The 26,154-nt window shown below is 37.1% G+C and overlaps 1 protein-coding gene across 7 annotated transcripts; it reads right to left on the bottom strand.

The window, feature by feature from the left end:
- LOC104602823 (uncharacterized) lies at positions 1–24,717 on the bottom strand. 7 transcript variants are annotated; one of them, XM_010266657.3, is made up of 12 exons: positions 24,299–24,717; positions 23,696–23,796; positions 23,302–23,397; positions 11,128–11,231; positions 10,777–11,030; positions 10,456–10,578; positions 10,268–10,356; positions 2,747–2,852; positions 1,565–1,662; positions 551–805; positions 369–452; positions 1–249 (listed from the first exon to the last, which is right to left on the bottom strand). In XM_010266657.3, exons 2-12 carry the CDS (start codon positions 23,786–23,788, stop codon positions 235–237), a joined length of 1,317 nt encoding a protein of 438 aa, XP_010264959.1. In that variant the 5' UTR covers positions 23,789–23,796; positions 24,299–24,717; the 3' UTR covers positions 1–234. The 7 variants fall into 7 exon arrangements, with proteins under 7 accessions (XP_010264959.1, XP_088751058.1, XP_088751059.1 ...); XM_088894932.1 differs by lacking the exon at positions 24,299–24,717 and adding an exon at positions 23,876–23,985; XM_088894933.1 differs by lacking the exon at positions 23,302–23,397 and having other exon boundaries at positions 24,299–24,659.
- Between the last annotated feature and the right edge of the window lie 1,437 nt (positions 24,718–26,154).

Genomic DNA, 26,154 nt, shown 5'->3' with positions numbered 1-26,154 from the left:
TAAACAGTAATGAAAGCAACAACTTGTGCCAAAAACTCTATTCTACAAATTCTGTTCTCTTTAATATTACAAAGATGCCACATCATACAAGAAGTCAACAGAAGGAAAAAAAAAAAGAAATAAAGAATAAAAGGAGAATTCAACTATTGGATCACTACGGCCAAGGAGAATCTTTACAATAAAATTCTTGGTGAGATACTCTGTTTGCCAATGTTTCATCACACCAATAACCATTTATTGTTTCTTAGTCTGCAAGCAAAATATACACATTAAATATTACCATTTTTGTCATTTAACTAAAATCAATAAATAAAAGAAAGGAGCCAACAAATTGGAATCAAAATAAATTGAAAAAGGATAAAACTTGCCTTGCTCAAGTACTTTTTTTGAATCTTCAAAGCATCAAGGCATGCCTTCTTTGCGTCTAATTTTTCAGTTGTGTCATTCAAAATCTGAGGATAAAGGTCCACCATAAGCTTAGTTCACATACATATATAATGCTTATCTATATATGGGCTTATTGATATTAGTAAAAGAAAGATGATTTGACCTTGACAACATCATCCACACCCTTTGCCTCTTTCAGCAGACGTTTATGCTTGGCCTCGAGGACACCCGCAACAAGAAAAACAGATAAAGCAGTATGTTGTTGGTCTGCTATTCCAGTCTTTATATTTTTCCTCTCAAATTTCCCATACTTCTTTAGCAGCTTGTCATTTCCTTTGGTTGCAATACTCTCTGTAGCTGTATTTGGATCTTCATACAAGGAGAAGATGTTTGGATTATACTCCATGGCCCAGATCAACTGAAACCAAGGATAATTTTGCCAGTTATAATATGCTGACTATGTAGCTAAAGCTATGTGAAGTAAAAAAGCTGACTGGTCAGGTCAAGTAGTGAGCTTCCCTAGATGAACCTACCTATTTCTTCCATGTGCAGGGATCTTGTGGTCAATCAAGACTGTTCATCAGGTGGGGGGTCCACTTGATTGGCCACATGTTCAACCCCATAGTCTATATCAGCAATATACCCTAGCTTGTACTGGTTGTTTTCACAACTAATATTTATCCATTAAAAGTATTGATTTTTAAATATAAAACTCACCTAACTGATGTCTCTCTCTCTCTCTCTCTCCATATATATATATATAGATATATATGTATGCATGTATGTATGTATTTATGTATGTATGTATGTATATATGTATATATGTCTATTTTGCATTTGTAGCAAGATGCTTTGGGCCAAAAGCTTTTCCATGAAGACAGAGCAGGAAGAGGAACTTGGAAATTCTTTTTGAGTTCCATACTAATTTGCCACATGTTAGATTCCTTGGTCATTTAGGGAAACTCACTAAACAACCTTTCTAGCAAACCCACTCCCATGTATGAATATATATTCATTTATATAGGCAAAGCCCTTGATACTGGAAAGACATGATGTCTGCAAGAATTCCTGTCCATTAATCAAAGAAAACCAATATCTTTTTTTTTTTTTTTTGATAGATAAAGAGGACCAATATCTTTGAGCAACGTCTTAAACTTGATTGACTGCCTTTGCTTACCTCCCAAAGGTACATTGAATCCACAAATGAGAACTCTCTTCGGAAAAGTACCATTAGCATGCGGAATGCAAATAAATATTCCCCTCCATCTAGATTCTCTGCCATCAACAACTTTCCATCAGGAATAGAGTAATAGACCATATTTTTCCATCAAAGCGGAGTTCTAGTCCAAGAATGATGGGTAAAATGCTTATTAAATGAAAGTATTGGGTGACCACAAGGGCCCGTTTTAATCCGTAGATACTGGTTGTGCAAGATTTCAATTTCTAATGACTATTTTGGTTTCCATGTGTCTAGATATCACTTACTCATATTTTGACAACCTTATTAGTGGTGGCAGTGGCACTGGTTTCCTCATAATTTTGGACCATTTACAAGACAACCTTAATGGTGAGGATGATAACATGGAGATAAGCCTACCCTTGTAAAGGTTTCAGGTACATCTCATCTTTTGTTGTGTCAATTTCTATATTCAAGCTGGGCCTAAGATGTGGGGCCTGTTTGGCACATCTTTCCGTGCGGTCTTTCGGCTGTTTACAAGCTGGGAAGACTGGAAATTGGTCTATTTCCGTTTGGCACGTGGAAGATCTAGCCACCAAAAGACGGGACACCGAAAAGACGTGAGAAGCCCATTTTGGGCTGATTTCGGGAAGCTCCAAATGGAAAGACCCGAAACGACGCACGGAAAGATGCACGTCTGACAAACAGTCTTCGGGCTGCCCAGATCTTATGTCAAAAGCTCAATGCATCTTTTGACTGTCAGAGCTACAAGAAGATCTTCTCAAAAAGACTTGCCAAACGGGCCTGGTCATAAACAGGGATATCATGAATATGAATTTTGGGTATCAGACAAACATCAGACACATATCAAGGAAGCTATGAGCATAGGACCTCAATTTATCACTAAATGTTTAACAAAGATTGACATTTTTGACATACTTCCTTTCTTTCTTCACACATTCTTCTACTATTAACAACATGCAGATTTCAGATCTGAAGCTTTTAACTTGTCAAGAAATAAGTTATATAGGTATTCTTCTCAACTCTAAATGAAATTGGTTTCAAGAATTTGAAACTCTAAGCTCAGAACAAGTAGGTTTTTCCACTTCAAGGACAAACTTAAAATACTAAGGAAGGAAAGAAATTCAATTTGTTTTCTAAGAAAGTTATAGAAGGACTTACCTAGGTGTTGGTGAAGCTTTGGATCAACAACTTTAATTACTGCTGAAAGCGTGCACAGTTGTGATTGGACACCAATTGAACTTGTTGTGGTCCTGAAGTTTGCACGCTTTTCAGACAATTAACATATGAGCCATGGTAAGTCCAAGACGATGCAAAAAGCCAATACACAAGACAAGGAGGAACAGTTCTGAAGTCAGCAAAAGAAGCTCCAACTAATGCTGTAACCTTTCACTATATAAGTTATAATCTAAACTATAGAAAAGACCAATGAATAAAGCTAAACAAGAAAAATGGAATAAAATTGATAAGATAGTGACACCTCTAGGTATATCATTCAAAATATCATGTATAAGTAAAAAAAAGTTGTTATAAGATCATATATCTTAAGGTTTATCATGTCCAGTTGAGAAACGAAGTAAAAGAATAGAAAGCTGGTTTAGTTAACTTTGCAAGTAACTTTTTTTGGAAAATAGACTGGACAGGATGGTCAACCAGCAGACAAAATAATGTCATCCCTCAGAGTGTTCTGTTCAAGCCTCTCCAAAATGTTTGTTTAATAAAATTTTGTTATCATCAGTGTTAGTGGTGTTAGTGAAGGGGTATTTCAGTCTTTGTACTTGTTGAGAATGCTGATGTGTACTGTTATATTAGTTCGAGTGCCTCTTACTTAAAGAAGGGCACTCAAGTCTTTTCCAATAAGTTAATAATATAATAACAGGTCTGGCCGAATCAAGGGATTAACTTTTTTCCCTAATTCGAACCAGCCTTTCTCTCTTCTCTCTCTTCTCTCTTTTCTTCTTTCCTCTCCTACTTCTTGCTGTCTACTTTACTCTACAGTCAACGAACAAGACAGAATTCTATGGCAGGTCAAACTTCAACATGGCATCAGAGCTAGGTTCACCAAATCAGACTTGCTAGAATTCTGCCTTCTGCGCATTCGAATTAGGGTTTCACTTGGGGTTCTCAGTTGTGAGTTGGAGACTGGGAAAAGGGCTGAAAAGGAGTGATCGCCCTCTTCCCTAGGAGGTCTCTATGCCTCCGATTGTGTCGTTGGTGATTGGTTGCTGTGGTTTCTAAGCCCTAGTTAGGGCTGGTACGTGTGGTGCAGTGGTGTCTCAGCCCTTCGTATGGTTGGCCTTCAGGCGATGAGGTAAAGTTTTTTTTTTATATATATTTTTTTTGGAATACATGAGAAGTGTAGTACAGTTCGCATGATGGGTTTTCAGATTGCAGTATGCTAGGGTTTATGCTAGGGTTTATTCTGGTTTGTGTGTGATTCGAATGGCAATAGTGTCTACTGAATGGTGAAGCTTCCTATAGTTGTGGATTAATGTTGGTGGTGTTACTAGTGTGGTTTTCAGCTTTTGATATCGTTGAAATCAGTGTGTAGACCTCGGTGAGTAGGGGTTGTGGTGTTGTAGTTTTCAGCATTTAATACTGCTGAAATCAGTGTACAGATTTCGGTGAGTAGGGTTTGTGGTGTTGCAGTTCTCAACTGTTGAAATCAGTGTGCAGATTTCGGTGAAGTGTCTGTGTGTAGTGCTCCTAACTCAGTGCTCAGAATTAAGGGAGTTCGGCAATGGCAGATAACAGTGATAGTAAACCTAGTGTCATGATATCTACTGACTACCTGAATGTCCAAATGACCTCCATTAAACTGAATGGAGAGAATTATGTCCCTTGGGCCAAGTCTGTAGAGGTTTTTCTGAAGGCGAAGAAGAAAGTGAAGCATATAAGAGAGGAGAAACCCCCCGCTAATTCTCAGGAGTATGAAGACTGGGAACAGGAAGATGCATAGATCATTACATGGTTGTGGAACAGTATGGAACCCAAAATCAGTGTGAACTTCATGTTTCTTGACACAGCCAAAGAGGTGTGGGATCATGCTAAGAAACTGTATTCAGGTCAGGATAATACCACTAGGGTATATCAACTGTATCAAGAATACTTCAATCTGCAACAGGGAAATCAGAGCCTTGAGGAGTACTATGCCAATGTGAGGAATATCCGTAATGAGTTAAATGTCTATCATCCTCTCACTTCAGATGTCAAAGTTCAACAACAACAGCGAGAGCAGCTTGATGTGACACGGTTTCTGGTGGGGCTGAAGTCTGAGTATGAACCTGTACGAGCCCAGATACTAGGGGGATCTGCTCTTCCATCTTTAGAGGAGGTGTTTGCTCGTCTTCGGAGGGCTTCCATTGGATCTATGGACTCTAATGTCTCCGATAAATCAGCATTTGCAGTGTCAAGAGGCCGAGGTGGCAGAAGTGGGACTCGAGGAACCCAGCCTGGCAGGAGTGGTAGTGGTGGATCTACACATATCCGTGGTGGTGGTCGTACTGGAGGCAGAGATTCAGGGGGAGCTCGTGGTAGAGGACGTGGCTCGGGTCCACGGAAATGTACTCACTGTGGTTTGGATGGACATACCATTAACTACTGCTATGACTTACATGGTCCTCCCTCGACGTGGGCCAACCATGCCATGACTAGTGACACCAGTTTCAGCTCTACACAGGAGAAACGGTCAGCTGACCCGATGCCTTCTACTCCCTCAGATGGTCCAGGCAAGGAAATGGTGAGTGTTCCTCGTGATGAGTATGAGAGGTTTGTTCAATCCAAGTCACAGTAGAACACAACTTCCTTTGCACACTCAGGTATGGCTTGTTTGGCATCCACACCCAACCCCTGGATTATTGACTCTGGAGCCTCCGATCACATGACGGGAACTCCAGGTGTGTTTTCATCTCTCACTCATTGCTCAACATCACAATCTGTTACCCTTGCTAATGGCTCCACGTCATTTATCTGTGGTGTTGGTAATGTTGACCTAGACCCTGTATCCCTATCCTCTGTTTTATATGTACCTAAGCTTCCATTTAATCTTATATCTGTTAGTAAGCTGACCAAGTCCCTTAAGTGCTCCATCACTTTTTACCCTTCTATGTGTGTTTTTCAGGATCTCAAGACGGGGATGAAGATTGGTGGAGGGCATGAAGCCGGTGGACTGTATTATCTTGATGGTGGTGGACGAACGTCAACGGCTCTTCAGTCATCCATTTCTCCTCTCCAGTGGCACTATAGATTTGGTCATCCTTCGCTGAAAGTGTTGCGGTCCTTAGTCCCTTCATTGAGTCAACTTTCTGTTTTAGATTGTGAGTCTTGTCAATTTGGGAAACACCATCGTGTTCCCTTTCGTTCTAGGGTCGAAAACCGTGTGTCGAGTCTTTTTTCTTTAATTCATTCAGATGTTTGGGGTCCTTATAAAGTGATGTCATATAATGGATAGCGATATTTTGTTATTTTTGTTGATGACTGTTCAAGAATGACGTGGCTCTATTTAATGAAAGAAAGAAGTGAATTATTTTCCATCTTCCAGAAATTTTATGCTGAGATCCGCAATCAATTTGGTGTTCACATCAAAATTTTCCGTTCTGATAATGGTCGTGAATACTTGTCTTCATCTTTTCGAGAATACTTGGATCAACATGGCATTATACACCAAACTTCATGTACCTATACTCCGCAACAAAATGGGGTTGCTGAGAGAAAGAACCGCCATCTTGTAGAAACGGCACGCTCCCTCATGCACCACATGAATGTTCCCAAAAATTTTTGGAGCGATGCAATGCTCACCTCTTGTTTCTTAATTAATCGGATGCCCACGTCTATCCTTGATGGTCGTTCTCCTTTTAGTGTCTTATTCCCCAACATGTCTCCGTTTCCGCTTTCTCCTCGGGTATTTGGGTGTGTCTGCTTCGTTCATAATCTGAGTCCCGGGACTGACAAGTTAGATGCACGTTCCGTGAAGTGTATCTTCCTTGGTTATTCCCGAACTCAGAAAGGGTACAAGTGTTATCATCCTAGTTCTCGTCGTTCCTTGGTATGTGCTGATGTTACATTCTTCGAGTCTACTCCGTTCTTCGTGGGGTCCGGTGCTGCTGCTTCCCCCACATCACCACCTCCTCTTCCTCTTCCTGTGGCTGATCCACCTCTGGTTCCAGTCATGCCTACGTCCTTGCCTCCGGTGCCACCATTGGTTGACCGTCCACCCATCCGTCACGTGTATACACATCGCCCACGTGTACCGGCTGTAGCTCCTCCAGATTCATCACCGTCGACAGATCCAGCTCCAGCTCCGACACCAGCCTCCGACCTAGATCTTCCTGTTGCCTTACGGAAAGGTAAGCGTACTTGCACCCTTCACCCTATTTCCAATTTTGTTTCACTTACCCACCTCTCCGCTTCCCATCGCCAATTCATATCTTTGTTATCCTCCGTGATTGTTCCTAAGGATGTCCAGGAAGCCCTTACCTCTCCAGAGTGGTGCCGTGCTATGGAAGAAGAGCTCTCTGCTTTGCATCATAATCACACTTGGGATCTCACCGCTCTTCCTCCTGGGAAGCAGGCTGTCGGTTGTAAGTGGGTGTATAGTGTTAAGTACTTGCCAGATGGTCGTGTTGAGCGCCTGAAGGCGCGGCTGGTTGCCAAAGGGTACTCCCAAACCTATGGCATTGACTACACGGAGACGTTCTCCCCGGTTGCTAAGATAGGGTTAGTTCGTGTCGTCATCTCTCTTGCAGCTATGTCTGGTTGGCCTCTCCATCAGCTCGATATCAAAAATGCCTTTTTGCATGGGGATTTGCTCGAGGAGGTCTACATGGAGCAACCACCTAGGTTTGTTGCTCAGGGGGAGGATGGTAAGGTATGCAGACTTAAGAAGGCTATTTATGGACTTAAACAGTCCCCTCGAGCATGGTTTGGTAGGTTTAGTGAGGTGGTCAAGAAGTTTGGTATGAAACAGTGCCAAGTTGATCACTCTGTCTTCAGTCTTGACTCTTCGGCAGGTAAAATAATATTGGTGGTGTATGTGGATGATATCATTGACTGGGAATGATAAAATGGGCATTGACAGATTGAAGGCATTCCTACAGGAACACTTTCAGACAAAGGACCTTGGCAAGTTGAAATACTTTTTGGGCATAGAGGTAGCAAGATCTAAGCATGGCATTAATTTGTGCCAGAGGAAATATGTGCTTGATTTACTGGAAGAAACAGGATTGTTGGGTACTAAACCGGCTGAGACACCTATGGAAACAAATACGAGGCTGAGCAGTGATATAGGTGAAGTGTTTGAAGAGCCTGGCAGATACCGACGACTTGTAGGCAAACTAAATTATCTAACCATTACTCGGCCAGATATTTCATTTGCGGTTAGTGTGGTGAGTCAGTTCATGCAGAAACCTTTGGTCCCACATTGGAATGCAGTGCTAAGGATTGTGAGGTATCTGAAAGGAGCTCCTGGTGGTGGTTTGCTGTACAGAAGTGGTGGAAAACTGGTAGTAGAAGGATACACCGATGCTGATTGGACAGGTTCTATGTCTGATAGACGATCTACCACAGGCTATTGCACCTTTCTGGGGGATAACCTGGTAACATGGAAAAGTAAGAAGCAAACAGTTGTGGCAAGAAGCAGTGCAGAAGCAGAATATAGGGCCATGGCACATACTGCTTGTGAACTAGTGTGGCTGAGGAACCTTCTACAGGAGATAGGATATGACATCAGTACTCCAATGAAGCTCTATTGTGACAATCAGGCAGCGGTTCATATCTCTTCCAATCCAGTGTTTCATGAAAGAACCAAGCACATCGAAGTTGACTGTCATTTTGTGAGAGAGAAGGTGCTGAATGGGGTGATAGAAACTGCATATGTTAGTACGGGAAACCAGTGGGCAGACTTGTTTACAAAAGGCTTGAGTCGAGGGAGAGTGGACTACATATGTAACAAGCTGGGATTATATGATATATACTCACCAGCTTGAGGGGGAGTGTTAGTGGTGTTAGTGAAGGGGTATTTCAGTCTTTGTACTTGTTGAGAATGCTGATGTGTACTGTTATATTAGTTCGAGTGCCTCTTACTTAAAGAAGGGCACTCAAGTCTTTTCCAATAAGTTAATAATATAATAACAGGTCTGGCCGAATCAAGGGATTAACTTTTTTCCCTAATTCGAACCAGCCTTTCTCTCTTCTCTCTCTTCTCTCTTTTCTTCTTTCCTCTCCTACTTCTTGCTGTCTACTTTACTCTACAGTCAACGAACAAGACAGAATTCTATGGCAGGTCAAACTTCAACAATCAGTTTGGCTAAGGTGGCAAGCTATTGCCTAGGCATTTTGTCTGAATTTCTCTCATGATTGAGATCATAATTCCCTTCTTCACCCACTATGTTCATCCTTCTAGGACATTCTCTTTCCCATCCTACAATAGGCATAATTACTTATTTTTTATGGAAAAATCTATGACGCCAGAAAGGCTATGACCAATCAAAACCCCCGTGAATTTCTATGAAAATCCACCTAATTGGTTACCTCTTTCATGATGCTGGTTGATTGGCTATATGCTTTTCCAGTATCATGTCTTTCCGGCATCATAGTTGAACTCATGTTTCATAATAATGAGTGCCTGAGTTCATAAAGGCACTCACAAGCATTTACAGGCCCAACATGACAACTTTCCAACAACATAATTTCCTTCCTATCCACTGCAGCTGTTTGTTTTCCAACTTCTCAAATATAAGGGAACAAAACTTGAAAAGAATTTTTTTGTCAAAGTAAAATAGATTTTATTTCCTGATAAGCAAAAGAGAAAATTTGGTCCACCATTAATCATGTGCAACATAAGCAATAATCCCCAATGTTCTAACTGGAAAAAAAAAAACACTAATCTATTTAAAGCTTTCAACCTGTTCTTTAGGAAACTAAAATAGAGGGAAAGGATTTTCAATCCAACATTAAATCCACAATTTGTTCATATTCTCTTTCCATCTATTAATGGTGGCTCTAAGAAACAACTAATGATCAAACCAATCTTTTGAACATGCTTGTAGATCCATGGACGAGATTCACAAAACTAAATCCAGTTTCTCCTAATTTGATTTTTTACTTAAAATGGAAAGGCAACCTTTTTTTCCCTGAATCTACTTATATATAATGTATTTTTCTTTTTTTATTTTGAAGAATGTAGATCACTTAAAGAATAACTCAAGCAGATTAATAATCTCTTCTGTGTCAACACACTGGCTATAAAATTTCATGGGTAAAAATTGAAAGGAAACTTGCTAAACCATGGATTCTCAATAAATATGGATTGAATGACTTCAGAGAAAGTGAACCAAATAAAGCATCTGTTGAAAGTTTTTGGTCTTTTATGTATTTTTATGTATATGGTATAGCCAGGAGTATTTTTGTGATCTTTTATTTCAGAATATAAATATTAGCAGATAGGGGTTAATTGCCCATCTTTTCTCCCTCAAACATGGTGTTCTCTCTTCCTTTCTCCATTATTTTTTTCAACTCTTCTATGTTTTAAATCTTCTAAATCAAAGCAAGTCGACTAAACTGCATCCATTTACCACTAAAGCAGAATCAATACATAAGCAAGGAGTACCTAACAGACTTTGGCATTAACAAGATGATTTGTTTCAAGTCAGTAGTAAAAACAAAACTGGGTAAGAAAGATCCTACCATTCTCCGCATTACATGTTCAAAGCACCAAAAGGCATCTGCTTCATTTTCTAGAAGAATTACCATGGGAGAGCAAAAATCATTCATTCCTGCTCAAGAAAGAAAGTTTTACAAAATTCATAGGGAATGTCAATCCACCGCTATTTCAGTTTGGCAATCACATACTAAAATATCCACATTCTACTTACCCTGAACGTAGCCGACATCATTGTCTATCCATGCATAAACTGCAAGAATATCCCATAGCTTCGCTAGATTAGCTTCACTTTCATAGAAGACAAGTGATCGGTCAGTGCGAAGAACGTCCAAACCTACACTATCCAACATTATTTCAAAATCATGTTAATCAATATAGAACTTTCTAAACAACAATTACAAGTCAATAAAGCATCCAGAAACAGCATCAGTAAATAAGTTTTTTAGACATATATTTCCATTTGACAATGTAAGAGTTACAAAAATCAAAAACAGAACTTTAGTCTTGAAATTAAGGGTGCAACAATAAATACCAATTTGATGCAAATTAAGCTTCCATTGAATCACTCTCTTTTCCAAAGCAGCATCAACTGCAGGTTCCCCATTTTCCATAGGAGCATCAGGAGTAATACTTGTCACAGCTCCATTATCTTGTAATTCACCATTACTTGAAGGGTCCTGGATTGGCTGTCCATCTTCAGTTATGATAGGTGCTGTAATAATCTTCCCACTACCAATGGTCGGTACCATCTTTTGGCACTCAGCCTTCCATGTTCCATATTGTTCCCTGCCACAATCAGTGAAATTTTTACCACATTTATGAGGTGGCAATAAGAGAATGAAAGAAGAGACATGTTGAACCAAAATTAAGGTAGCATTACTACCTACGACATTGCCTGAGTTCACTCCGTTCATCAAAGGTGCTATCAGGATTAAAGCAACCCAATAAGAACTCCCAGACCACACCTTTTATTGATGGATGAATTCCCTACAAAATGTAAAATAAATTATTTACAATCTCAACTTTAGTCTTTAGTACCACAGGAAAAAGGGTGTCAATACATGCATTGCAACAACAATGGACCCTCCCCATATGGGCCCACAAAAGAAATCCATCACATGCAATGGTCCTACAATACTCAACAACGCCTGTTCCATCAAGAATTAGAAGAGATTTCTGATTGTTTCCAGGTTGCTCATGCACGTTATGCACTCATTGGGAGAGATGTATTTGAATCTAGCCCCCCCTATTTGCAGTACTTAACATGTATTCACCTTAAGAAAACTCCACTAAGAAAAATCCTGCATGTTAAGACAGGGCAATTGAAAATAAATACATTTTCACGTTTAAAGGTGCTAGCACTTCCAAAAAGACTTCTGCACTAGGGGGAGTCTGGGGAAGGGAACTGTATCTGTTACTTGGTAGGGGGTTCAGGCATGAGGAAATGAGGACAATATGTACACTGATTCGGTAGGAAGAAGGAAGACATCTTAAAGAAGCTTGAACAATGGACAGGATCTAGAAAAGTTAAAGAGACGAGGGAAAGCAACATCTTCAATCATCTTACTCCACCAGTTATACAACCAAAATTCAACTCTCTCCCAAGCAGCCACATCAACTGTAACAAAGAAAATAAAAGAGGGGCCTTCTATGGACCATAAATAAACTTTTTGCTCCCACACCTCTCTCTATAATGTATGTAAAATAACCATATTGGTCAACTTATAATAGATTTAAGACATCAAGGTTGACCGTGTATTGTTCAGCATCCATGGGAACCCACATGGTGCAACTTAAACAAATACAAGTGTGCAGTATGTGGATTATTAAGATCATGCCCTATATTACATTACCTGATTCACTAAATGCTAATAACAAAGCTAAGTCTTTTTGGAAGTTTAGTACTAATTTACAATAATTCTACAAATACAAACTACATGGATTGTTCAGTGACTTTTTTAAACTTAGTACTAATTTACTTTCAGTTAGTATGATTACTAAAAATAAGAATTGTCTAGTGACTTTTTTTCCCTGATCATTGTGTTTTTTCAAGATATGGTGACAAGGAAGGTGATTGGAACTAGCTATGAAGAAAATGGGATCTACTTGCTTAAACTTCCACCTAGGAATGATAAAGGAGTTGGAGGTCTTTTGTTTCACAATCTGTGAGTTAGATTATTCTTTGGCATAATCAGTTGGATCATTTATCTTTTAAGTCATTGAAGGGTATTTTCCTGCTTTGAGTCAGTCCAAGTGTCCAATTTCAGATGTGAGAATTGTGAACTTGCAAAACATTGCAGATCAGCTTATTCATTAAGTAATAAAAGAAGCATTATTCCTTTTGAAATTGTGCATACTGATGTTTAGGGTCCATATCATACTACAACTATGGGGGATACAGATTTTTCCTATTGTTTGTTGATGATTATTCTCATTTCTCCATGAGTTTATCTTATGCGTTCTCAGGATGAGGTCCCTACTTTGACTTGTTCCTTCCATTAAAAGATTCTCATCCAGTTTGAAACTAAAATAAAAATATTTGGATCTAATAATGCCAAAGAGTATTTTGCAAAACTCTTGGCCTCATATTTCCTCAAGTATGGGGTTATTAATCCGAGTACTTGTCCCTATATGCCTCAACAGAATGGAGTAGCTGAGAAAAAGAACAAAGGCATCCTAGAAGTTGCAAGAAACATCATACTGAATTCTAATGTTCCCATATGTTTCTAGGGGGGTGCTATCCCACACAGTCGTGTATCTTATTAACAGAGTTCCTTCACAGATTCTAGATACGAAAGCTCCTTTTAGATAAGGACTTGTTCAACATACCTCTTTAGGCCTTGTTCACGTCTCAGTAAATGACTTACCCGGGTAAATGCACTTATCCGGGCAAGTGTTTATTGAGAAACACTTATCCAAATAAGAGCACTTACCAATGTTCTTCTATTCCCTAGGTAAAGGTATACAATGACTGATTTTTCCAAAAAAAAAAAAGAAAAAGAAAGTGACATTATTGAAGGGACAATATTGTCCCATCATGTATTAGCGATTTTCAGTGTGCATGGGTAAGTAATTTACCCAAATCTAAGGAGAGTATTACTTCCACAAGTAAATGAGCTGCTCGGGAAATTTTCTTTTCCATGGAACACACTAATACTAGAAAGCGAACATGGATTTATTTCTTTTTCGCAGGACCTACTGACTTACCCACCCTTACTTCTTGGAAAATGAACAAGGCCTTAGGGTTTCTGGGTGCACTTGCTTTGTTCAAATCCTTAGGTGGCATCGTTCTAAGTTTGATCCTAAGGCTGCCAAGTGGGTTTTTCTCGGTTATGCACAAAATCAAAATGGATATTGTTGCTACAATCCTCGCTCTAGGTTGTGGTTTGTGCCTATGAATGTCACTTTCTTTGAAGATGTTCCATACCATCCCAAGGTTTCATCTCAATGGGAGAGGGGTGAGAGGGGTGACCCTCTTCTTGAAGTTCCCTTACCTATTCCATTCTTTGAAGTAGGGGTGTTCACATTAAATGTCAAATCAACCAAACAAACCAAACTGGCCCGATCTAACCCGAGTTGATCGGTTTTCCAAAACCACCAGTCGGTTTCGGTTTGTGTGAGAAAATAAACCGACAACTTGGTTCGGTTTTCAGTTTTTATACATGAAAACCGAAACCGAACCGATGTTTTAAGTAATTACCAGGTAGTCCCTACTCAGCCCTACTCCCTATCATAGTTAACTTTAAATTTAAGTAAAGTTGTTTATTACCTTTTTGGGTTTAGCAAGCATTGATGTGAAGGAGTCTTGGAAATTGGAATGGACATACATGTTGGATTGTTGGAGTCTTCACTCTTCTATTTTTGAAAGAGAAAAAAAGAGAGGTTAAATAAAATTATTTATTACCTTTATTAGTTTATTTATTACCTTTTTGGATTTAGCAAGCATTGCTATCAAGGACTCTTGGAAATTGGAATGGAGAGACAACTGTTGGAGTCTTCACTCTTTAATTTTGAAAAGAGAGGTTAAATAAACCAACTAAACCGATAAACCAACCCAAACTGACCCTTCATGTTTGGGTCGGTTTTGCTTCAAGGTCAGTCGGTTTCGGTTTAGCCAATAAATAAACTGACTAGGTTGGGTCGGTTGAAGAAAATGACACAAACCCACCCATCCCGACCCATGAACATCCCTACTTTGAAGAGGAGTATGGTAAGAGGGATTGCCAAAAGTGTAAGCAACTAAGGGTGTTTCATAGGTGGAGGCAAGTTGATTTTGGTCATGAGCAACACAGGTCAGTTCCAACCTCTGATGTGATGCTAGATCCAAGTACTACAATCCCTTTGCCTACTACTACTACTACAGATGGCATTCCTTCAACTACTAAGTCTCTGCCTACCTCAGATGACCTTAACCTCCCTATTGTAGTTCGCAAAGGAAAACACCATTGTACCTCATCTATTGCCCATTGAATCTCCTAGTTTCTTTCTTATGACCACGTTTTATTGTCCTATAAAACCTTTTTAGCATTCGTTGATGCCATACCCATTCCCAAAACAATGCAGGATGTCCTAATGGTGCCTAAGTGGAAGGATGCAATGGAGGTGGAGATGGATGCCTTCATTAAAAATAATACTTGGGAGTTGGTGGATCAACCAAAAGGGAAGAAACCTATTGGATGCAGATGGATATTTACAATGAAGTACAATGCAGATGGTTTAGTTTGAAAGATACAAGGCCCGACTAGTAGCAAAGGGGTACACACAGTGTTGTGGTATTGATTACTCAGAAACCTTTGCACCAATTGCCATGATGAACACCATTAGACTTTTTTTGTCACTTGCTACAAATTTCTCATGGCCATTGTTTCAAATGGATGTAAAGAATGCCTTCCTTAATGGTTACCTGCAAGAGGAGGTATATATGGAGTTGCCCCTAGGGTTTATGAAACAAAAGCAAGAAAGAAAGTTTGTTCATTGAAGAAAACTTTGTATGGACTTAAGCAATCTCCAAGGGCATGGTTTGACAAATTTAGACTTGCCTTAGAGAATTTTGGCTATATGTAGGCCCAGTCTGATCACAATTTATTTATCGAGAATGCAAGCTCTTCCTTGATTCACTCTCTTTGCCATATATGTTGATGATATTATGGTGATAGAATACAATACAGATGAGATTGATCCTCTTAAGAAGTTACTGAACAAGGAGTTTGAGGTGAAAGAACTAGACAATTTAAGGTATTTCTTGGGAATTGAAGTGGCTTGGTCTAAACATGGAATCTTCATCTCCCAAAGGAAATATGTATTTGATCTTTTGGAGGAAACTGGAAAATTAGGAGTTAAGCTTGCAGACACACTCATTGAACAGAATCATAAAATAAGTGCAGAAGGGGGTAAGCCACTTGAAGATATAGCTATGTATCGAAGTTTGGTTGGGAAACTTCTTTGTCTGTGTTTAACACGTCCTGACATTTCTTGCGCTGACATTGTTGTCAATTAATATATGCATTCTCCTAGAATGACCCATCTACTTGTTGTTGAGAGGATCCTTGCTTACTTGAAGAGGTGTCCAAATCAAGGTATACTCTTCAAGAATAATGGTCATATGAAGCTTGAAGTATACATAGATGTTGAATGGACCGGGTCTATTGATGATAGGAGGTCTACTTTAAGGTATTATGCTTTTTTGGAGGAAATCTTGTTTCATGGAGTAAGAAACAAGATGTGATTGCCCATTCCAGTGCCAAGGCGGAGTATAGGTTCATGGCTTATGGTGTGGCTGAAGTGGCTGAAATCTCTACTTGAGGAATTAGGCATTGAATATGAAAGGCCCTTGATGTTGTAATGTGATAATCAGGTTGCCACTAATATTGCACATAACCCAATACAGCATGATAGAACAAAACATATAGAAGTGGACCAACATTTTATTAGAGAGATATGCCTCTCAATAAGTGTGCCTTCCCTATGTTGCCACAGCTTGTTGATGTCTTCACCAAAGCAGTTACTAAAGTCAAGTTGGAAACAGATTTACGCATGTTGGGAATGACCAATATCTATTCCCAACTTGAGGGAGAGTGTAGAAATATAGTATATTAGACTTAATTTGTAGTGGTCCCGTATTATTTTTATTTCTGTTATTATTGTTTTCTTCCTTTCTTTAGGCGGCAGGGCATTATTGTCATTGTACATTGTTTTTTTATTTTACACATATAAATAGCAATGAAGGGTGTGGCAAGGCCATAACTGATTGCACCCTTTTTGTCTTTCTTTTCTCTATGTTCTCTCTTCCCTCTCTTTTCTTCTTTTCTGTTTTCTTTTCTTACTAAAATCTAACCTAAACCAGGTTCAATCACCAATTATTACAGCCAAGTGTACTCTGTACCCAGGTCACATTTTATACTCATTTATGGTAAAGAAAAAAATATTAAAATTAAAAATCAAGGGTACAATTGAAAGTGATAAGAAATCACCCAAGAAAGAAGGGAAAAAAAATACCTTTTCCCATACAACAAGCTCAACCCCATTGAGTACAACAAACAACACAAAATACCAAGATACACAATGACAATAACAGAAATAACTCTTAAATCCAACCTTGAATGGCCAATAAAAGCTTTAAATAATCTCATCTAAATCGTTAATCACCTCAATGCAACCAGAAACTCCAATACACTAATTATTCAACTAAATCTAATAATCTTGGGCTCACAAACAACCACCCACAAGATGAAACCACAAAGTGTTTGAAACAATAAAATGAGAAAGAGAAATAGTACAGATACATTGTGGTTTGCAACCCAAAGAAACTATTATACCAAGAGCACCCTCTTTTTCTCAACCTTTCTTTTCTCTAAAAGAGGTAGGCACTATTTCTCATACCAAAAGAGTTAATTCTACATACAAAAGAAACCTTTTTATATGCCAAATCCACGTTAACCTGAAAGGGGAGGACCACACCCAACATTAGATTACAACCCAGTCCAATGGTTGAAAATAAGACACAAACCCAACAATCTCCACCTTGGCTTATTTTTCATCAACCTTGAAGATCATCCATTTGAGCTTCCACCTGTCCACAAGTACTACAAATATCTATTTCCCTTGAGAAAACACCACCAGCTACACATAACTAACCATCCGGTTTTGACACCACTTGATTCAAACAAAGTAGCCAATGCACCTATGTAGTTGCACCCAAGTTAACAATCCAATTTAATTACAAAGAGGGACCCCAATCCTTCCTCTCTCCTAATAAGAATTTTCCTCTAACCATCATCTGTACCATGGAAACTCATGGCACTTGTTTCTACCCCAAGTGCAAAAGAAACACTTTATGTAACCACACTACCCTGTACACTTCACTTTCAACAATGCATTGAGGTCTTGGCCTCTTGGGAACCATCATACTTCCAATCAAATGATACAAGCCCTTGCACTCTTCTCCCTTCATTAGGACCACACTATTGCCAATGTTTTGAAATTGTGGAGGTGTGATGAGAGGCGTTCCACTACTTGGAGGCATGAAGCGTATTCAGAACACAAGAGACATAAACCTCCTTAAGAGGAAGGGGATGAAGAGGAAGAAAAAGGAGGGGGAGGAGGAGGAAAAAGAGGAAGGAGGATATCATCTTTTGTTTTATGAAAGATGCCTTATATTAAGAAGAATGAAGATGAATAACACTATCTAAAAGGGGAAGGTCTTTCTTTCCCCTCCCTTTTCCTTTTCTTTTGTTTCTATCTTTTTTCTTTCCCTCCCCTTTCTTTTTCTTTCCTTTCCTTTCTTTTCTATTTTCTTTCTTTTTCCGTTCTTCCTATCTTTTTGTACGAGGTGTACACCTCATAGCACCTCCAAACGTGCACCTCTAACACCTTTCAAAATACCAATTGTTGCATGTAGTTTTCATGACTCCACCTCCAACAAAGACCTTGAAACTTTTGAAGTCTAATCAGCTAAGTGATATTAGATTCCTATACATTTTTTAGACATACACCGCACCACCCAAAGTTTGAATTACTCTATCAAACATTTTGATCTTCATTGTTCTAGCATCCATAATGTTACAATTAGACCTGCCACCCAAAGAGAAAATACTCTCATCTTCTTTTGGGACGTGTCAAAATATTTTTTTTCTAAGAGCACACATGTAAAAAACACCAAGAATATAAAATCCACTCATTTGGAGTAATGCACATACCTTTAGAGACTATGAGAATATCATCATCATCATCATCAACCAATGTAGCCACCATACTACCAAACTTATCCCTATTCTTTTTTCGTATAGGACAACATTCATGCAACCAAACTCCTTGCATCCATAACAATGTACCTTGCCCTTTTCCCTAACCATATATCTAAACCTACCAATCTTAGATCCCTACTAGATGACCTTCCTTTCAAATTTGTTCTTCACATAACCACAAAACCTTACTTGCTCTCATACATGGGCTTCCTCCTAACCTCATTAGATTAGTGTTTTAAAAACCGGTCTAGAGGCTAAACCATTTTTGCCTCTAGGTCACAGGTCACTGGTGAGACTACCCAGGTCAAACTAGGGTTGTCAATGGGTCAGGTAAGACCTGACGGACCCAATGGACCCAAACCAATTGGGTCAGTTCTGGTTCTAGGATCTGGAACCAATGGGTCAGTTCCAGTTTATGATCTCTTATCCTGATTATATATATATATATATATATATATATGTATATATATATATATAGGTTTATTATAATTGGGTAATTGGGTCCGTCAGGTCAGAACCAATTGTCACAAGACCCGATCAGTTTGGTTCTTAGTCTAAAATTATAGACCCTATAGGGTCTGGTTCGATTCTGGTTCCTTAATATTTCTTGTCAAGTCAGTTCTGGTTCTACCCAGACCCGACCCATTGACAGCCCTAGGTCGAACATGTCAACCCATGACACATTAGAGTGTGTGTATGCGTGTGTTATGTATGTATGGCACGTCAAAGTATGTGCTTATGAATTTATGTATGTAAATGCACATATATGCAGCATCAATAAAATAATGTATAGTTATATTCTACAAGTAACATATGTATATATAAGTATTATTTTATGTTTAATCTACATTTTTCATTTCAGTTTTAAAATTTTATTTAAAAATGCTAAAAATTGGGATTTGAGGCCTTTTTTTTTGCAAAAATAGCAGGGCAAGGCACCCTTCAGCCCTTGGGACACAGATCTCAAAAAATTACCCCAAAACGATACAAAGATCACCCTAATTGGACAACTGAGCACAAAGTTATGGCCTCCAAAAGCTTTAGTGTATAAATCGTGACGTAGTGACCAAGTAGAAGGGGTCAACCGCCCATATTGGACAGTTTTTGACCAAGTCAACGATTTTTTGTCAAAAGTCAAGTTTTAAGAAAACCAAACCTAGAAACATGGCTAGTAACGTTTCAAATGATTCAGCCATCAAGGTCAATGATGAGTTGAAAATATTGCATTAGATAGGAGAGATGCGGTGACTTCCTCCAACTTCACTATATCTTTTCCATATAACATGTTGTCACCAAGTTTTCATACAAATCAAAAAGTGAAGTAAGAAGCCAAAGGGCCTTGTCTTCTTCCTCCACTTTAACATCAAGAATTCCTCCATAACATTTTTTTTTTGATAATTAGAATTCCTTCATAACATTATCATCTAGAAGCAACTGAATCATACTAACACACCTCAACTTAAAGTCCTCCCGATTAGCATCCTTCATGTCTTTCGACTTCTCATTCTTTCCCTTCAACGCATAATCAAGCCTTTTTGAACCATGATGTCTTTCACCCTCCTTTTCCATAGGGTAAAAATTTGTCTTTACCACCACAACCTCTCAATCTAGAATTGAGAGATCATACCTTTTCTTTCTATTTCTCTTAATGATTTCACAAGAGCTTTGTATACATTGACCTGGAAGTTCTAATACTACTTTGTTAGGCTCACAAACAACCACAAATAGAATAAAATCACAGAGTGTTTGATAGAGGTGAGCAAGAAAAACTAAAAAACCAAAAAACAAAAAACTGAACCAAATTGACGAAACCGAACTGAAAATTCCAGTTAACTGAACCAGTTAGTTCGGTTTCGGTTCAATATTTTTTAAAAAATGAAGGTATCGGTCCGGTTTCGGTTAACCAATATAGAAAACCAACGGTTAACTGAACTGACCGGTATACATATATTTCTATGTATTTTATGTATATTTATGTATATTATATATTTTTATATATATTTTATATTTTATATATATTATAAATTAATAAATATGTATTATATATAAATATATATTCATAACATATAATATATTATTTATTATTTAAAATATAATATTTTATATATGTTTCTAGTTTTTTATTATTTTTTATTACATATTTATATATTTTTATAATATATACTATAAATATAAAAAACCAAAAAAACAACAAACTGAACCAATGGTTAACCGATTAACTGATTAGCTTCAATTCGGTTTTGATTACCAGATTTCTAGAAACCGGTAATATCGGTTCAGTTAATCGAACCATGAGCACCCTTAGTGTTTGAAACAATGGAGCAACCAAGAGAATTTAGTAGCAACAAAAAATAAAGAAGTCCAAACAAAGACAAAAAAAAAAAAACTACCACCACAAATACAAAAGATTTACGTTGGTTCACCTTTACCGCCTACGCCCATGGGAGAGATGAAGCCATTCTTCACTATAGAAAAATGAGAAACAATACACAATACCTTGTAGTTTGCAACCCAAACCAACCCTTAAGCCTTGTACACCCGTTCTCCCTTTCCTCTCTCGAACACAAAGAACTCATACAAGAGAGAAGGGAGAAAAAAGGGGGAGGGAACTCTTACACAAAGAGCACCCTTTTTCTCTCAACATCTCTGCCTCTCTAGAAGAGAAACTCCTCTTTTCTCTCAAAGAGGCACCCACTCTTTCTCTAACCTAAAGAGTTAACCCTACATACAAAAGAAACCTGTTATATGCAAAACCCACCTTAACCTAAAGGGGAGACCACACCCACCATTAGATTACAATCCAATCCAATGGTTGAAAAATAAGACAAACCTAGCAAATAAACCATCCAAGAATAAATTACCAAAAAAAGCAATATAGATCCTCTACCAAATATTCCCTAAGCTCTATCTCCTTTCTCCTATCACTTCCAATACCAATACCTTCACCAATTAACTCAAAGACCCTCTACCTATTCCCTTTTCCTTCCAATTCCATAAATACATGTTTTTCACCATCTAAAAAGAACAATCCCAATTTTTTAACAACCTCCAACTTCTTTTTGAACTAACATATTTATATTGACCTTTTTATTTATTGAAAAAAAAAGCTTAATCCATAAGGATGTCAGCTTTCCCTTCTTGATTTAATAAAGTTTCTTCCTCCATCTCATGTACCATTACCTCCGCATCAGATACCTCTTCAAAATGCTCATAAATCAGATGAGTTCTAAATCCAGTTACCATCATCCACGTCAGACTCCTTAGTACAAGTCTGATGAATTCTATACCTCAATCCGGCATGCTTATCGCAATAACAGTGAATAGTTACCCCCACAAAAAATGAAGGAAAAGAATGAACAAATGGGTATGGCTATTACTTTTGCCTTCTCTCTGAACATTTATTTCAAATTCAACTAGAGAATTATACCTAGATATTTTAGACCATAACAACACCAGAGCAATATGATTATCAAAATAAATCGGTAAATGAAAAATACATTTAGTCCTCGTAGCTTTTCAGTGAGCTTAACCATTTCCTGATTCTGTCATGTGTTTAACATGGCAATTTATTCAAAATGGATTGTTTGTTGTACAGAACAGGCAAAATCCATTACCAATATGCCCTCCAAGTGAATGGGGAAAAAAAGAACGAAACAGAAAAACATCTATAACTTATTTTATTCTCAAAACCAGTGTTTTACATGCTAAAGGGGAGAAAAAGCAGGCATTCAAGATCAATGTTAACAATTAGGGTAAATTGCTAATTAGTACCCTATACTTTGGGGCAAGTCTCACTTTAGTACCCTAACTTCAAAACGTGCCACTGCAGTATTTAAACTGCCATTTTAATACCGGTCGTTAACAGTTTGTCGGCTATATGTATCACATGACAACACGTGCAACTTAATTTTTTAAAAATGCCAAAACTACACTTCTTAATATTTTTGAGACCATTTTACCTTGATTATCTTCCCCAGCAATGGCAAGAATGACTCATCTTCTCTGACAACAATGGTAGTGTAAACCCCCCTTTGTTATGGATTGAATAACTGAAAAAAGAATTACAAGGACGGTGGCTTAAATCCCTCTTCTTTGGCATTAATATCGTCTTCTTTAGCAACGTTTTTCCATAAGCACTGGTTCTTCAGCAGAAAGGTTAGGGCATAAAGTGAACAATGGTGCCTAATCGCAACGAAAAGGGATTTAAACATGGCTATTTTGGCCATTTCCAAATTATGCTTCTCTCGCATATTCAAAACTCAGAGGGTATTTGTGTCCTTTCACATGTCATCTAACGTCGGTTAACGATTTTGGACTAAACTGGTAGTTTTCAAGAGTTCAAGCACTGCAGTGGCACGTTTTGAAGCTCGGGTACTAAAGTGAGACTAGCTCCAAAGTACAGGGTACTAATTTGCAATTTACCCTAGCATTTATAACATGTAGCAACATAATTTTCCCAGTTATAAAATGTCAGACATATAAAAGTCATTCATTATTCACAAAATGATATGCATTTACCAAAAGCATTCGTTCAGAGTGATATGTATCATGTAATTGAAAAAAGTAACAAAAATGATTTTTTAATCATTTTCTCCACATAATTTATCATTTTCAACACAATTTGTTTGATTTGATGAGTAGCAGGGTTTGCTAGTTCTTCACTTTGGACCATAATCATTCCTTCAAATTTTCATAATGTCCTTATGTCTATCTCAATGAAGTTCCACATCCAACATTTATTATTCCATGATTTTCTGAAAAAAAAAAGTGTAATATTGAACAGATTGGAGGCTAAATAATAGAGAAAGACTTACCCCACGTTGGATCCGGCTAAGAACCTTTGCTATGTCCAAACGACCATCTTGTGAGAACGCAGAATGCCACTTTCTTGCACTCAGAGTTTTACCAGACTACGGAAATAAATGGAAAGAAAAGAACCAACAATAAAAGCAAAAGCATAAACAAGTAGTGTCCATTTAAAAAGAAGCCTTAAATGCATTGCATACATCATAAAAATATAAACAGCGGATGTAATCAGAGATGGCATTCTCAAGATAACTGAGATAGTGAAGGAAGGATTATAAATCAAATTTTAGAAAGAAAATCAGCCCAATTCAGATGAGAACAATGGAAACCAAATATGTAAAAGTTCATAATAAAAAAAAAAAAAAAAAAAAATTGTCAACAAGCACAAAATTAAACACGCACCTTGGGCTTAAATCGGGTCTTTGGGACGTCTCCTTGACATTCGGGTCTAGTTGCGTAGAAAGCATCCAACTCCCCTGAAGCAGCGTTCTTCATATGAAATTCTGTCATTCCACAACACACATCACCACCCATTTTAATTTAACAAATAACTCATTTATATTCGGTTATCCATTCATTTACAGATCATTCGTGCCAAGAAACCAATTCCAAGCAACCTAAGTCGTCAATTTCCAATCTTTCACCGTAATGTAATTATCAACAAACCACACAGTCTAAGACTTCAATCTTCCATGGCCTAGTTGATTTCCGAAGCAACCCAAATCGTCAATTTTCAATATCTTCGACATTAGAAGAACCTACAATCTATTATTGTTTTAAAATCTGAAGTGACGGGACCTCTGAAACAAATAAACAAAATGCAGTTCGTCAGGCGAACCTTCTGATCAAATAAGGAAATTAACTGGGTTCCAGTTCATTCCGTGTGGGTCCTACAGCTACATGCTGGAACTACTTCGTCGCACCCGATATTTCTCTTGTCAAAACTAATAAATAAAATAAATAAGAGAGAGAGAGAGAGAGAAGCAAAAGACCAACGTGGTCTACCTCAAAAGAGCTCAACGATATATCTGGAGAAAGAAAAACTGTCATCAGATCGTGTGTAGGGTTTCCCCGCGGTTTGTATTTTGTTTTTTCCCCCTTGGCCGGCGAAGATTCCGATTAGCTACAGAGTCACAAAAGAACAAAGAATCCCTCCTCGGAAAGTATCAGCTGAGAGAGGAGGGAGAAGAAGAGCGAAGGAAATGAAAGAGAGGAACAAACGCAAGCGTTTATTTTGATTAAGAGGGAGAGATATCAGAGGATGAGTGTCTAATTAAGGTATTATTTAACGGTTTTCTGTTGAGGGGCAGAGGGTATAGTTGATGTGTCTTCTTTTTTTTTTTTTTTGATTCATCGATGTGTCTTCTTCATTTCTTCCCGTCTGTTTGATCTATTTCTAGCGAAAACCAAATTCACCCCCGGTTACGACTGAGGAGTTGGTGATTTGATTAAATTCTTTTTTTTTTTCTTTTTTTGGTAGGATAGTAATACAGATTTGATTAAAATTTTAAAATGGACTTTGCTCTGACTGAATCCGGTAAATGGAGCAGACTATGGGCCTACATGGGTTTTCTCTAATTGGTTCATTTTTTCACAGTCCGGAAAAATCCCAGAAGGCTGACTGGGTCATTGCCGCTTCAACCATATCTATACCCAATGTTTATATATCGATTATTTCATAAAACTTAAATTCAAATATCATATGTAATACCAGTGGGATCCGTACAATTCACACAAGAAAGTTAAACATTAAAAATAGATAGGAGTATATAATTAGTTTATATTTTAACGTTTTAATAACCAATTCAATTGAATTTGATCCGAGTTGATCGCTTTCTAATATTTTTATCAACTTTGTTTTAGCAATTTTTTAATTCAACCAAGTTAGGTTAATTTCGATTTGGTCATTTGTAAACTGATTAAAATTTAATTGATTCAACCTTAGATATATATTAATATTTTATATTTTAAATATAATTTTTTTAATACCAAAAAGTGAAAAGTTCTCATATTTCTTAATCTAAAATAATTTTATATCATAAATTTATTTTTTATAATATCACTATAATTTATTAAATTTAAATTTAATTTTTAAGTTTAAATCTTTTGAATAAACAAACCAAACCAAAAATAGACCCAAACTGATATAACCCGAGTTTGCGGGTTTTCACAAATGGTCAAATTGAATCAATCCTTGAACACTCCTAATTTCAATTAAATTAATAACCTAATCTCTAATAAATAACAATAGTTTAATCTTCTATAATTATTGAAAATTTATAGCAAAAATTCACAATTATTGAAAATAAATTTATAATGAAAATACAATAGATATCCAATAAAAATACAATAAATACTAAAAAAAATTTAAAATTAGTCAATAAATAGTGTAATCTCAAATAATAGTTTAATCTCTAACAAATATTAATCAATAAACTATAAAAAATATATAATTACTAAAAATAAATTTATAACAAAAATACAATAAATATGATAAATTAAATTTCAAAAGTTAAATAATAGTTGTTTAATCTCCAATAATTATTGACAATTTACTATAAAATTATTACTAATAAATATTTTTTGAAAGCTATTTTCTATAATTATTAATTGTTATAAGTGAACTTAGGTATTTATAATATTATTTAGTTATTTAAAGTGTTATTTAAATTTTTAAAATATAAATTATTTATTAAATTTAATAATCCATAAAATTATAATTAGTACTATTATTACATAATTCGTCATTAATTTTGTAAAATATTAAATTATTATTATTAAGAATATTATGAAACCTATTATGATTATTTTTCTACTTTTAAGATTTTTTTTAAATTTATTACATAATTTCATTATTTTAA

Source organism: Nelumbo nucifera, chromosome 1 (assembly GCF_055504915.1).
Source record: "Nelumbo nucifera cultivar China Antique chromosome 1, China Antique-T2T, whole genome shotgun sequence".
Classification (NCBI taxonomy): domain Eukaryota; kingdom Viridiplantae; phylum Streptophyta; class Magnoliopsida; order Proteales; family Nelumbonaceae; genus Nelumbo; species Nelumbo nucifera.
This window is presented reverse-complemented; position numbering and strand designations above follow the sequence as displayed.